Here is a 15,760-nt window from a genome sequence, read left to right on the forward strand (position 1 = left end):
CTGATCTACTAAACATGTTTGACACATCCATTAGAGGCACAAAAGACATGATGTTTTCTTCAGAACCCACAGTTTCCATTCATTTAAGTGATCAACTGCTGTTAAGAGTTTAACAAGTGGGATCTTGCTTGGAAAGCATTTAATGTAATTTTCCTTGTTGCAGCCTTGGCCTCCTGAATTGGTTTGGTTGTGCTGCTCAGGGTTCCTCAACATATTGGCAAGTGGCCCAAGCAAGGCCAGCCGTCTTCCCACACCCTGCCTTCTCAGAGGCAACAGAAGGCTTCCGGGACACCATTTGATAAGAGATGAGTTGCAACCGGCCTGACTCTTGCCTGGGCATTGGAAAAGCCAGGCAACATAGTGTTACAAGCAGACATTATGCTGCTTAATGCAATATAGATGGAAATGAAGGCCACAAACCCCAAATGATTTTTCCTGCCCACTGACCAGGCAGAATTTGGCACTTCTCTTGCTACTTTTTTTCCTATAACTAACAGGCTTCCCAAAAGTGTGTGCCAACATTAGCCTTGATATAATTCCAGCAGCTTTACCAGAGGAATATTTAGTTCTGTCCTTAATCACCCTCATCCATTTTTTGACTTTCCAGAATCCTTCTGTGAACAGTGATGTGCCTTTGATGCCTGAGACTCCAAACCAAGACTTCCCTGTGGTCAGACAAACAGTTCCAAGGTCAGAGGGGTGAAAAGGCAGACAGTGCTGGTTTTGCACGTCAGCTGTGGCTGCTCCCTTAGGCCTCACTGAGCTCACCAGCCTCTGCACCAGCTCGCCCTTCCCATTCACTGCTCCTCAGATTCTTCCAACACCATGGATCACGGTTACCAAGCAATAGTTCTGTTGCACATTTTACATCATCAAACCACAAGTGTATCACCTTTCATGTCAACATACTTCCAAATACAAAGCTCTTTAAATTACATATGCAAAAGGACAAAGGCTAAAGAGGAAGAAAAAATCCCAACAATGAAATGCATCTGTCACAAAACTCAGCAGAAGATGATTCATTGGGAGGCTTCATGATTGTGGTACTTCCTAGTCATTATTGCTCTCTACCTTAAAGAGCTATAGAAGTTAGTCAAGGTTGGCTTTAGAAATAACTTGTGCTTTGTAGTCAATATGTCAGTAAAAATATTAGATCCTATGACCTTGGAGTAGTCTGCAAATACAGCAGCTGATGTAATTTTCTTTTTAAGACAGATTCTTTTTCTCAGAGCATACAATTCTCTATTTTTGGTAAAAGCAGGGACACAGCACCATAAAGATGATTTGCAAACATTTGAGCTGACAGGTAGATGCTACTCGATACCGACTGCCTAGGGAATTAGAGGAGGCAAGATTTATCATCCCACTTGCAGTATGGAGAGTACACTTCTCCAGAGGAGGCAGATCCCAGCAACCTCTTCTCACAAGTAAAGCTGTATCTGACACTTTCCTGTCTCTCCAATTAAGATGCTTACAATGCTTTTCACTTCACATTCAGTATAGCCTTGCTTGATGCAATGCAAGGGTCTGGCAAAACACTTCGTGATTTATGTACCTTGTTTCCCCACTTACCCTTGCACAAAGTACATACTTTAAACAGGGCAAGCATTTAAAATAGTGGGAAAATATCCGTCTCTGAATACTTTATCTCTAGCCAAAACTGCAGAGCAAGAGGATACTTGAGGTTATCATATTTCTGAATTCAGGGAAAAGTGTCAGCTATATTGTTACTTTCCCAAATCATATCCTCCACTGAAATTAGATGAACTCCTAGAACTTTTGTTTTTCAAGCAGAAATGTTTGTATGATTTTTCAGTAAAAAAATCCTAGTTTTTATGAAATTGAAGGCATCTCAGTGAAAAAAATTACTGCAAATTCACTCTAACTACACATCAAAAGACAAGACTCCCATGTAAGCAGCACCCCAGTTCTGCTGCACTTGTTACTTATACCCACTAACATGAAAAGCTGAATTGCTAAAACCAAAAGCTAAACCAAAGCTAAAAGGAAGAGCTCAAACTAATTTGACAGAACACTAAGGAAATATTAAAGGATGGTGTTCAGACTTTTGAAAGCATCTAGCAAGAGCCCTCAGACTTTTCTTTTTTTTGGTGAATGCCTCCTACCTTCAAAATCCAAAGGCAGGATATACTGACACATATTTACTAGAGAGTTTGGCCAAGCCTCTGTTAGTCCTTGTGGGCTTGTAAACAACACCTGTGCAGGCACAAAAGAGATTTTTACTCAGTCCTTAAAATAAGCCAAATAGAATTTCATCAGTTCTGCAAGAAACAGCCATGTGCTTGTCAAAAGCAGGTGACAATTAGCACAACTGCAATTAATTCTAACACCATCTTCAAAGTGGCTTCTGTTTTTCAACCTACATAATCCAGAATTATCCTTCCTGTGGCATTATTTGTAAAATTAGGAAAAGATCCCAACTGAAACAACCACAAAAATAAAGCAACCATGCAAACCCTATTACAGAATGGAGTGATACTTCCTCTTCTCCTTCCTGTGGTATTGCCCATGACAGATAATTCATCTAAGACAAAGTAATGAATGAAAAATATAATGAGAATTCAACACATGGAAGGAATTGTACTCACAAAATGTCACAGAATGTTAGCACTATTAGGTCAGGACATCTCAGCTGTTAGCAAGACTTGGTAAAAGACTCATATTTTACACGACATATTGTACAAAGATTCAGACCTTTTCCTTCTTAATCTTCAGTGATGCAAGCCTCACTGTCAGAATTCATGGTTACACTGGTATCTCTGTTGGTTGCTTGCTGCATACTAATTCTCTTTTTCAGTTGAAGGTACTAAAAAAAAACAGGAATTGAAGATCAGCAGATCAAATAAGATATCAAGTAACATTCCTAAAATGATTAACTGGCGGTAAAGCAGAAAGTTCCTCCTCAATTTGCAACCATGTCATATTCCATTATTCTCTGAGGGCTAGAAAATTCACACAATTCCTATGGAGTAAGGGCACCAAAAAATAGAAGTATCAGCTATCAGCTGATGAGCAAGAATTTCACGCTGTGTGGAAAGAGCTGTATAACTCAAAATACACAAAACACTTTAGAACTAAAACCAATAGATGAACAGGAAGAATTGTCCTTGAATACATCTGCAGCACATCTCAATGCTCATAAGTCATCCAAATAATCCAGAATGGAAACACACCCACACATACTACAGAATCCTACCAGGATGATATGTCAAGGCTTACTGTTTGATGTACAGAACACCACTTCAGACACAGGCCCCTTCTCTGAAGTATGAGGTCTTCTTCCACCAGCAGCTGTGAACACTACCAATCCTCAGCAGATTTTTGAGGAACACAACATTTATTTCCTGGACTTGGTGGTAGGTTACTGCCTACCACCACAGTGCAGTGAAATCATTAGATGGGCATTCATGATCTATGAACACAATTCAATTCCAGTAACAGACACCATTAAAGGAGACAGAATCAACTTTCAAAAAACTAATTTTAATCAAAACAAAAAAATTGTTGATCATTAACAAGTTTATAAAACAGTGATTTAGTTACATAAATAAATTGATATCAGTGTATCAAATCTTAATTACTTTCAACTTCATGAGCATGTTTACATGGGTGATGAAGTACAACCTTTTTACCTATTATAATAAATAAAATGGAGAGCATGAAATAGTTTTTCTAAACAAAAATACCTACAAACATACTTCTAGCATGTTCTCTAATGAAGGGAACAAGAGACACTGGACAACTTTTGCACCAAAACATAAAAACTGCTTTAAAAAGCACAAGGATACAGAACCATCAGCTAAAGTAAAGACACTATACTGTAACCAAAGTTGGTACTTAATAATATAATGAACAGTTTGGTAGTTAGATCTCCAGTTTGGTTATTTTAAAGCATTAAGACAAGGCAAGATAGAAGGCTGCTTTTGTTTGAGTAATTCTAGAGAAAATAAAATATATTAAAAAAACAAACTGAAAAGTAGAACAGTCATACCTACACAACTTTCTGTCCTGCACAAAGTCAAAATACCTATGCAGAATATATATATATAATATATATATATGTTATTTGTGCACAAAGGTTAGCTTATTATTAGCTCACTGCAAAGGCGTAACGTATCATGTCAATAATTTTGGAAAACATTTTGCGTTTTGTGTCAAAAAGGATATTCTTTAAGTCTTCTAGGCTAGGAGGCACAAACCCCAATTCTGGCATACTGTATTCTTAATGCTAAGGCTTGCTGCTCTGGCTGTGTATTTTTTTGTTGTCCCTCTTTACTATAGTGCCTGTTACAAGCATGTGTGTATGTGTGTATACATATATATGTATACACAGGTTGTATAAATATATATATATAAAATTTTCCCCAATAGGTATCAGTCCAACCATGCAATCCAAAAGGTGGCTCTGCATAGATGCCCAGCATATAGTTCACCACCTGAGCCAACCCTGAAGCAAGGCGCACTTTAGTCCTTCTGATAGGTTTTTTTTTTGATTAAAACCAAGCTACTGCAGCTTCAAGTATTTTGCATTACATAGATTTTTTTATAAATTAGTTAATGTTATATTTTTCAATATTCAGACATATACTATAATATATATACAGTACAATAAATGCTCTCATTCTTTTTTTAATTTTTTTTGATAAATCCCTGAGAATGTATGTTGACAGTTGCTAAGTTTCCACATGCACAAGCATTGTGTGCCATGCTTCTGGATGAACAGCACTGCAAAGCCACGTGGTCAGCCTTTTAACTACTAGTATTTCATTTGTTGGTTTGTTTAAATATGCTGAAATGTAAGGATGAGTTACAAAGGAGTAAAGCTGAATCCATTCGAGGTACTTATCACAGGATGGAGGTGTTTTGTTTGGTTTTTAAAGCCATTGCAATATATGTTTGTTTTTGAGGCTGTGAACGTATACAGAAAGAACAGGAGAGCGATGTGGGCTTTTGCCACTTGACAACATATACTCAGTGTAAACCAAACCTTTTTTAACCTCTCTCTCATACAAAACAGAAAAAAGAAAAGAAAATTAAACACACAAACTTTCACAACATGACAATTTAGTTTGCAAACTCAATATAACTATACACATATAATACCGGTGTGGCTCTGTTTCTTTAAGTTAAAAAGGATACAAAGGCAGGCTCAAGTAAAAACAAACCACCCCCCTCCCCCCCAGTCCCCCATTCACGCATTTTCATCAACCAAATCGTTCACGAACCAGCATCATCAGTTTCTTTTTGCCTTTGTAGATTTGTTTTAGGTTATCAATAAACTGTGTAAACTGGATGTGACCATCATGAGCCATTAGGAAGGTCTCTCGTGCCTTGCTGAGGAACTCTATAAACTCACTATAATGTCGTGGGCTGATGTGAGTGAGACGTGAATGAGTTGTATTAATGTAGGCTCCGATTGTGGCATCCAAGAGTTGCCGTAAAGGGGCTTTGTCCAGTGACATGAGCTTACCAGAGTTCCTCCTTCCATGAAGTCCCACCATGCCAGGAGTGGTCAAAGTACACCTGCGCAAAATGTCTGACAGTACTGTTGCACACTTGACACTTTTGACCACAAGAGGTATTATAGCTGCTAGCTCATTTTTCCCAAGGGAGTGGCTGAGCGCACATGCCCACAAAACGTCATTAATGGCAGGGTGTGTGTCCTGATTGTAACTCAGGTTGAGATGGGTCATGGCCAAAGTGGCCAGCTTGTAGGCCCGCATGGGGTAACCACGGTGCTCCATGTATCGTGCTATGGTAAAAAGCTGCGAGTAGCTCATGCCAGCCGTAGCAGCATCTAGAACAATTTGGTAAGCAGTCTCAAAAGCTATGTGATCCTTTTCACACAGTGTCAGTGCAGAAAGGGCACAGTTTTGAGGATCCTTCATGGCACACTGTAGGGCAAGCGTCCTAGCACTGCTGGCCAGCTTCTCCTGCTGATGGCAGTCCAGATGCAGACGGACAATGGTGCTGTTGGACATCACTGTTGTAGCAACAATACTAGTGGCTTCTGTTGGAGTGAAAAGTGTAAACCAGTTTTGCATGATACTATCCAGTGCATAAACACCTGGGGAGAGAAAGAAAGGGTTAGCCACAACTTGATGTTGTGTAGATGTGTAGAGATGTTCAGTAGGAGATTATACTTCCCACAAAGGGGTTACCAGTACATCCCAGCAAGAAGGGCTCACAGACAGCATGGCTAGGAAAGAACATTAAAACCAAGACTACTGTGCAAACTTTGCAGCAATGACATAAACATAAAAAATAGCAAAAATATCCCGCAAGATAAGCTTTAATCTGCTGTTAATTTTAATCTCTCCTGAGCTGTTTCACTTAAGACAATTTGGGTAAAACATTCTGGCTCATTTCATCTCATCATCTCTCTCAAAAGCAGCTCTCACCTTGCATACCAATGCAATTACAACCTCTTTTCTCACTGCTAATCTCAAGGCACAGCACATATGGCAAGTAGGCACAATGGCTTTCTTAAGTGAACATCATGGCATACCTTAGCAGAACTTACTAAGCACATCTTAAAGCAATCAAATTCTTACGTACGTGATCATTAAGATCCTTTTTAGAGAAATACAACGAGCAATATGAATTACTGGATATTGTATTTCTCAGTGCCACTGTATTCCCAGTGTATTTGGCAGGTGGAGGAAACACTGACGGATGGGTTCCATAAACTGAACCTAGAGTTAACCAGAGCGCCTTAATCCTAGATGCACTTAACACACATTTGTGAGCCCACCTAAACCACACACAGAGATCTTCCTTTTTCATGCAAGACTCTGATGCTTCCCATGCACCCCCCATTCACTCATTTGCAACAAACCAGCATAGCCAGAGAATACAGTATCTTCATTTAAATAAACAGATTCCTAACATTACCATATTGATGTTTTATTGTGTTGATTAAGTCTCAAGAGTACGTTGCACAATATTATAGGTTCTTTATGGGACACTTCGACTAGAATATGTGAACCAATTTAAAGCAATTTTAAACCCAGTATTTTATTTGCTGAGATGCAACTGCACAAAATAATACTCAGGCACTAATATCTGTAGATTACCTCAGCAAAAATTATCTTAGCAAAGATATAAAAGCAATAAAACAAGAGCACTGCATGAAAATTTGCAAACACAAACCATTTTCTGGCTGAGGGCATACAAAGGCAAGTTCTAGTTTGCCATGCTATTGACAACAATATATGACCAGCTAAGCATAAAGCAAAGAATAAATTAATCCAGAGAATAAGCAATCCTCCAAAGTTCTGAAACTCAAGAAGCATCTGTGCAATACAATCCAACTCAGATATATGAAGAAGGGAGACATACAAGGGAAAAACATGCTCTCCAGAAATACCTTTACTGACAATTAAAATGGCTCCATTATCATAAGTACTTAGATTGTTCCCATTAGCATTGCTACTGATTTTTGATTTTTTTTAACAGCTATACAGCTTTTAATGCACTCATCTTCATTTTCAGACCTTGTATCCTCATTTTGAAGATGGTAAACCATACAGAACACAGAAGGCTTATGGGATGCCTCATGAAGACATGGAGGAAATCTATGGCAAAGCCCAAAAATTATCTGAACATGCTACTTGAGAGAGCAGTGTTCTCCCACTTCTGTATAAAGTATTTTGGGCATTGAGTATTTGCATAAGGGAACTTCCCATAGGTTATGCACACCTCTACCCTATGGGGGAAAGAAGTCACACTGCATTACTTAACTACTGTCTCATTTGCTTTGTGCCTAAAAACACCCGCTAATCACTGCCATAATGTGTTCTCACCAAATGAATTTTAGAGATGAACATGAAGTGGGAGGCATTTGCAGAACCTGGGTGTTGACAAGGAAGATCAATCCCTGTAAGAGTAGCTGACAAGAGAAATACTTCAGAACATACCTACTTCTGTTGCACACGTTACCAACCACCTCACCATTTCTCGCCGTCGCCAATTCAGTGTTGACAGTGTCATCCGCATCACCTGTTAAAAGAACCCAAACAAAATAAAAATTAAATTGCAAACCAAGGCCATAGATAAACAGATAGAAATTTTAAGGTACTCAAACACACTGGCGTTAAAAATGGCAGCCTCTTTCCCTCTCCACTCCATTTCCTCTTTTTCAGCTGACACGTCAAACAATTTGAAAAACACCGTTCAGGTATTTTTGAACAGCATGCAGAGAGTAATTCCAGCTGAAGATCCTTCAAGGAGAGAGAGCAGAGACTGTTTTATCTGGAGGTAAGAAAAAACCCTATCCCAAAAAAAAAAAAGCCTTCAGTTACCAATTATTGAAGTTATATTACGTAACATCTCCTACCTCTGTGCACAAGGTGTCTCATCAGCACAAGTATATTGGTAATCATTGTGTGATATTCCAGGGCATATAATTGTTGTAAGTAGTCAGGTACTAGATACTGAATACAGACAACCTAATTACAATTAAGTTGAAGAGAAAAGAAGGGGGAATCATCTGTAGGCCACTAGAAACAGTGCTGGCAGTTTCTTGCAGGAAAATCATTACTGTAAGAAACTACACAGCTGGGAATTGCTAGCAGAAAAATGCTATGCATCTTCCTTCTGGAAACAAATTTTGAGATTCTTAAAACACCTCTGGTAAGCTTGGAACAGAACAGTGAGCAAATTCTACAACAGTTCTAGTTTGTTGTATTTGTGACATTACTTTCACTAGACTTCGCTGAAGATATTCTGATGACACTGTTAACCACAAAAGAATGTCCATGAATACACTAATATCCAAAGTGTGCTGTTTCCATAGAATAATACTTGGTGAAAGCTTGAGGTGATACATAGGTCAATTGTAAAGATTTTTCTCTCTCTTACATAAATATTTAAGAAAAATTAAACAAACAGATTTCCACAGTGACCATGGAAATATGAATGCCTAACAAAGCATACAGAAGCCTCAGCTTTTCGATTAAAGACTTTCCTACCTTTCTTCAGCATGAAAAGCAATTGGGAAAACATCTTTTCCCCAGAAGTCTTTGGAGCTTTATTTACTGAAAGTAATAAATGGTTTTCAGATCTTTGTATGTTTTTTTAAAGAATTCTCTGAACAGGGATGGAGATATTTATTTATGTTGAAATGAACTGTGTAAACTCTTAAGATTTGAAAGTGTCAGGTAATATTACTACTTGGCTGTCTCCTTTTAGCTTGTCAAGTCTCTCCTCAGAGCTGGAAAGCTGCTCTGCAGTACTTGTACACCTCAAGCACACCCAAATGTATCTGAGTATACCACAGCTTGTGGAGTATAGGATTTTGATAGAAGTGAGAGGGCTGTTGTCAACATGCTCTGCCTTAGCAACCAGTCATTATAATGGACCCTGGCTTTCAACAAGCATGTACCAGTTCTCATTTAGGGGAAAGAAGAGAAAGAAAAGGAAGAAACCCCTGAAGACCATGCACTGCCTTGCATGCATGCAAGCAGAGTAATTTTACTTTCTAGCCAGTCCTACATATAATCCTGAACCCACCCCATTGGTCCTCTCTCACCTCTAAACAGAAGAGTGCAGCCAGCAAATGCCAGCTCTGCCTTCCACCTGAATGCCACAAAGGGGCTGTGCAGATTCTTGGTCTATGTTTACCAGTACCTTAAGCCTTGTATTAGAAAACAGAACTTGAAACCAAGTCCTGACAGAGCCCAAAGACAGTATCCTTTCCCGTGCTTAAAAGCTGCACCAACACTGCATCAAATTTCTTTCTACTATTATAATAACAGCAATTGATGAAAATACCTGAAGGCCCAGTTCCAGAGAAACTTTCAGAAGAGTTATGTCTGGCAAGCTGTCCATGAGTGTTGCTATTTTAAATGCATCCTGGGCAAGTTTGAAGATATGTGATGAGGAGTGGATATTTTTCTGGATGGATTCTAACACTGTTTCCAGTCTCCGAACATCACCTGCAAGGTGTAAGAAGAATAACCAATATGGAATAAGCTCCCTAAACACCCAGAGATCCATTATAACTGAGCCTGACATTGCTATGCAAGAGTATGATACAATTATTCACACTCTATTTTTAGAAACCTTCTATAATTAAAGCACATATGAATGAAAGATGTAAGAGACTACAAACTCCTCTGTCTGAAGGTGATAGTACAGTGCATGGCCAAAAGTCACTCTGATTTGTGAATTTTAGAACTGACTTGTCCACCTCCATGTCTCATAGTTAATGTCATGTGTCAGGAAAACAAAAAAGCTGTCTCATCAGCCTCATACCGAGCTCATCTAGTTACCAGCTAACTAAATTAATCTCTTTGCTAGAAAATTACATGACAGATTTAAGCTCAGTTTGTTGTACGCATTTCAAATTACTGTCACGCTGTAATCCGAACTCCTGAACACAAGTTTTATGATCTGTTTACCCATGCAATATTAAAAGCACACATTTAGTTGAGTACATAACTGACTGCAATGTACCTTTGGCTGCTGTTAGCATGGTTGATGCCAGCTCACACTGCTGGGATTCGATATGACTTAGGGTGAACCAGCGGGGATACCGGTTTGGAACAACGGATGCAATGTGGTGAGGGCGGGACAGGTCCCCTGAAGGAGCTGTGGATTCCAGTACCAGCAACCTGAATTAAGAAAGAAATCCTCTTTCATTAAGCCACTATTACATTTGGCTGCTCATGAGCTAAACTAAAGCTGCAAGAATACTCAGTATTGTCTATGAAATATGCTTTTTCAGTTTCAGAAAAAAAAAAAAATTGGAAAACCACTTCTCTTCCTGGGTAATCTCAAAAGTCCATTTGCCAAACTTTCCAACATCAATAGGCATTTTTAACCTACTGATATTTTATAATGTACCTTGATCTTATGTTAGGGTCCCAAACAGCAGTGACAGAGAAGTTTCCTTTAAAATTATTTTTAGACTTCATTTTCTCATCAAATATTAATCAATCAACAACAGTCTTATCCAACAAGGAGCATTTATACTTTAAAAATTCAAATTAATGTGTTGTTGACTACTACAATCCAAATGACAGCCCACAGCAAAGATTTAATTTTACTGTCCTTGCATTACACTAGATTCAGACAGTACACCAGCTACTCTATAAATGCCAGTACAGAAAGTACGAGTCAACAAAAATAGGTTTTTATCTCAATACAATTCAGCACAGTTTCAGTATATGAATGGTTAAAGAAACAGTAATAAGGCAATGTCCAGAAGAAAAGTTTTTCCAGTGCTTAGCTTCTTGATGTCTCTTAGTATATGAAGTCTGTTTCTACCAGCTTTCATATGCATGTGATTTCCTAGAAGGAAGTGATCTGTGAGGATCAAGGAAGTTGCATATCTTTTGTCAACAAAACTACAACTACTGAACATTGAAAATCCAAAGCATTGTGTTTTTCACTGATAGAGGATTTCTTACAGAATAAGCCCATTTAAATGCAAGCTACAATTTCTTATACTTAAATAAATACCTAAGTTCTCTAAGCAGCTGTGATGTCTTTTTTTTTTTTCTTTTTACATTAAGATGGATTTAAGTTCATCTTTCCTGACTGCCTCAGTGAACACGGCATCAATTTTATAGATTCCTGAAGCATATGATATATTAATATAATAATAATATAGCATAATAATATATTTAAGAATTCACTGAGAAAGGTAATTTTGAATATATGGGAAGGCATCTAGTAGGCACATAAAAATACAAAATACCACCGGAATAATTATCACACACACGTAAGTGCATAAAAATATGAAGAAAAACCCCTTGTATCAAGTCAAATCTATTCTCTAGCAGCACTAAGACACCTCTTTATAAACACATAGTAAAGCTGATTTTTCCAAGCAGAGACTGAGGTTGCACATAGCTTCAATGATCAGAAAAAATCCTAATTATTAAATGAAGACAGGGATTAGTAGGTTATGAGTAATAATAGATAAAAAGCTTGAAAGAAAGTCTTTTTTTGAGAAATCTTTTATCACTTCAAATTTCACTGCCAGTTTCTGTGCTCTTTTGCTGTGAAAAGAAATGCTGTTGTGAATTAGTGGCTTTCACACAATTTTGGCAAGGTTAGGGAACACCAGAAAAGCACAAGTAGATTTAGCATTCTTAACTTTTTTTTTCCCCTTTGAAACATCAATTATTTAGTTAGGTTTTAGCAAAGCTACCTTGTGATTAAACATCACCATTGAAGGCTCCCCAAGCCTGGCTGAAATTCAAGCTTAACAAGGGATTGAGCCAAACTAAGCCAAATATTCAAGTTCAGATTCCAAGTGAGCAGTCAACTAGGTCACTGCAGATTCATGTTCTCCAAGACTATGCTCCACATGTTTCAGTGCTGCAAGCAGAAAACTGTACATAGAAGTCACCATCAAGGACTGTACAATCCTGTCCTTGCAGACCTAAGGTGCATACATGAAAGGCTTTGTGGTCTCAGTTTCCATTTATTTCATATTAAGTGTTACATGCACTAAAATAAGACTCAAAAAATTACACAACAACAGGTGTTTTTTAGTACAGAGGGGTTAAATACTCCTGAGCTGCCAGCATGGGTAATTGACCCATTGTCCTGGGCTGATTATGATGTCAAATTGTATCCCCATTCGTCCACCTAACCCAGACACAGGTTTTGTATTCTTAAAATTCCATCTAAGAGTAAAAGTGAGTGGAAAAGAAGCACCGAGTCTGTTATCAGAGACTGTACTTGCTCCCTCCGCATCGAGAGTTTTGACTACAGCACAGACAGACAACAAGACACAGATCGCCTTGGCTTTCCAGCTAGCTGGAGCAGAGAGGTGTTCCTGGACTGTTTTCTTTCCCTTTTTCTGAAACAAATCGAACCTGCTCTGGACTGGGGACTCGAGGGAGCACCGGGAGCTTGCACCCGTGGACTACCGGGAGCCCAGCCTGGGCAGCGGCATTTTCCAGCGCCAGAGGGACTGATAACAGAGCGAACACCCACAGCAAAGAGACCCTCTGAAGTTTGTCATCTCTTCAGAACAGCGAGAGGTTTTGTAACTTGATATAATTCATTTTTGTGCTGGGTAGTGCTGTACCTGTGAAATAAACAGGTTTTTTCCACTTCTCTCAGAGAAATCTCTTCCCCAACCGGTTTGGGGGGGTGGGAGAAAAGGGCCACGTGGGTTTGCTTCCTGGGGGGAGCCCCACTGGAGGTTTTCTCCAAATCTGTAGACTTGTATGCAGACTGACACTAAACACTTCTATCTGAAGAGGAACTAGCTGGGATCTTGGGAAATTAACTTCTTTAATAAATGTTGATGTGAGAAAAGAAATATGCTTCACTTCTAAAAGCATGAACAGCTGTAGAGATTTCCATGCAGCACCTTTACGAACTTCCACATGGGATTTCTGTCCTTGCCACAGCCACTTCCTCCCTCCCATGGAAGACAAGATGCTCAAGTTTTCATCTTCTGACCATTCAACCTCTCAGCCATGAGACAGACATTCAATCTTCATGTTGTGTTTATTCTTGTCCCCTCAAGGCAGTATTACATTACTTTTTCATTTGGTTTGTATTGGGAGTCCTTTCTTACCAAACTACCATTTTGGTATGAATGGGAAGAATAATCATCTTTCTTCAGGGGAATATAAGAATTGCAGAAGAATGCAGACAGACATGGAATACGAAGTGTCTAAATCTGCCATCACCGTAGTTCAAGATAGCAGTTCACATGTCTGAAGAGTGCCAAATATCCAACTACACAAAGAATGATTACTGTCTAGGACTGAACCTTCTGTCTTATACTGTGATGAAAAAATGGCTATGGAGGAAAAACAGCCCTGATTGCACTGACGTCTCCTGTGATTTTACCAGATGGAAACAGACAATTCTTTCTTATACTGGTCTATTTAAGAAGCAATTTCTTTGGTTGAGATGACAGCTTTATAGCAAATGAGGGCTGGAGCTACCGAAGACTAACTTGACATTTCATCATTTGGATCTTTCAATGTCTTGTTTTTCTAGTTGAGAAAGGAAACTTCCAAAAGAGCTTTCAGTTATGACTGGTTTCTGGGCAAATCCTTGCTCAAATGGAACTGCATATTGATGCCATGTTCACTGAGGCAGTCAGGAAAGCTGCTGATGGATGACTACTACAGACTTGGAGGATGATTTCAATAGTTTAGCTTAAGGAAGAAGAATTCATACAAACTACCTCTTGAGAAATCCTTTAAGGTAGTAACTGAAAGTAAATTCAAGACATGAGTAGGTTCTATAAAATAACTAACTTTTTTCCTTAAAAAAAAACCCAAAAAACTAAACACAACCAAACCAACCAAAGAAACAACAGAAAACAAAACAAAACAAGACCAAATAAAAAACCTCCATGTACCAAATTTTGAACTATCTTCCTGTTCTGATATAATTAGTTATTATATCAGAACAGGAAGATATAGACATACTTCCCTTGAGATAAAAAAAGACTAGCAAACTTAAGTGGTACAGGTAGCTTTCTGATCATTCATTTGAATGTTCTCAATAGTTCATCAATAATGTACTTTCAAATTCTCAATCTATTTCCTAAAATGCTAATTGTAACCAGCAAGTACGTAAGGTCACTCTTCACATTTTTTAGACTCTTCCAATAGCATCCATTAGTAGACACTCTTGGAGGCAGGAAAATATCCAACAGGCTAAGCAGATCTTTGTCTTAAACTGACAGCTTTATGTTGTTCTTATGCAGTACCTCCCATTTAGTCCTTCAAGAACAGGAATTGTTTTCTCCCTGTTTAGCTTTTTGGAGAGAGATGCTCAAAACACCTCAAAACCATACAAACACAACCTGCCTGATGAAGCTAAATATTCTTCATGTGCATAGGACACTCTTTAATCACTGTGCAATCATACTTGGTGCTAATGACCAGGAAAACTCAAAATTTTTTTTTTCATAATCAACGACTTGACTGCTCTTAGTATTCAGCTGTGGCTATTCTTTGTCAGCCACTAACTACTAATGTCCTCGATAGTGAGCTGACAATTCAGATGGGACCACTGTCTTCCCTGCATTCTATGTGGACAACAGTTTTATCACTGATCATTTAGGTCCTTGAAAACTCATTCAAAAGTCTTTTCTTAGGTATCATTACCAGTCTGACTGGCCCTGAGAGAGAGACAGCACACACTGAACACTGCCTGAGAAACATATTTTTTCTGATCACTGAAGACAAATAGGATGCAAACCAGACATTTTGTTATCATTGGATGTACTCCATTTAGATGCCAACATTCACCCAGAAGAGACTAAGATGTTATGAAGCACTAAAAAATGTACAGGCTCTGACCACACCACTCAAATCTATTGTTGAGAGTCAATTCAAAAAGAAGGCAAGTGAAACAAATTGTCCTGCTGAATAGACTAAGCAGCAAACAATCCTGAGACTTATGGTGAAATACCTCTTTCCTTATTTCATTACCAATACCATCATACACACACAACCACATGGGTGGAAGAATGCATATACTGAAGTGGATTTATAACACAAAATCTTGTGCTCCAGGTGTGAGATTCTGTACATATTTGAAACAGAAAATTCTGTTTCACAAGTCTAAATAAACACTAATTTAGTGTTAATAATTAATAAATTATTATAATATTTATTTATAATTATTAGTGTTCATAATTTATAATTTATTATAATATAGTTACTATAGACACCATTTACTTTTATAGATGACAGAACCAAAATAGTAACTCCCTGACTCCTTGAATGGAAGAATGCCTATTTCA

General features: G+C 38.3%; 1 protein-coding gene across 3 annotated transcripts in view; it reads right to left on the reverse strand.

The window, feature by feature from the left end:
- Window positions 1-3,483: 3,483 nt before the first annotated feature.
- ZSWIM6 (zinc finger SWIM-type containing 6) overlaps window positions 3,484-15,760 on the reverse strand; it is a 110,206-nt gene continuing 97,929 nt past the window's right edge. For 2 of the 3 annotated variants that reach the window (XM_015652994.3, XM_015652992.3), the window contains 5 exons: window positions 10,480-10,637; window positions 9,796-9,959; window positions 8,112-8,243; window positions 7,941-8,022; window positions 3,484-6,088 (listed from right to left, as the gene is read on the reverse strand). In XM_015652994.3, coding sequence (XP_015508480.1) covers window positions 5,226-6,088; window positions 7,941-8,022; window positions 8,112-8,243; window positions 9,796-9,959; window positions 10,480-10,637 — 1,399 coding nt within the window. In that variant the 3' untranslated portion in view covers window positions 3,484-5,225. The remainder of the gene's footprint in view (window positions 6,089-7,940; window positions 8,023-8,111; window positions 8,244-9,795; window positions 9,960-10,479; window positions 10,638-15,760) is intronic. The other variant, XM_015652993.3, reaches the window with a different exon arrangement.

The sequence above is a fragment of the Parus major genome, chromosome Z (assembly GCF_001522545.3).
Source record: "Parus major isolate Abel chromosome Z, Parus_major1.1, whole genome shotgun sequence".
In the NCBI taxonomy this organism is placed as follows: Eukaryota; Metazoa; Chordata; class Aves; order Passeriformes; family Paridae; genus Parus; species Parus major.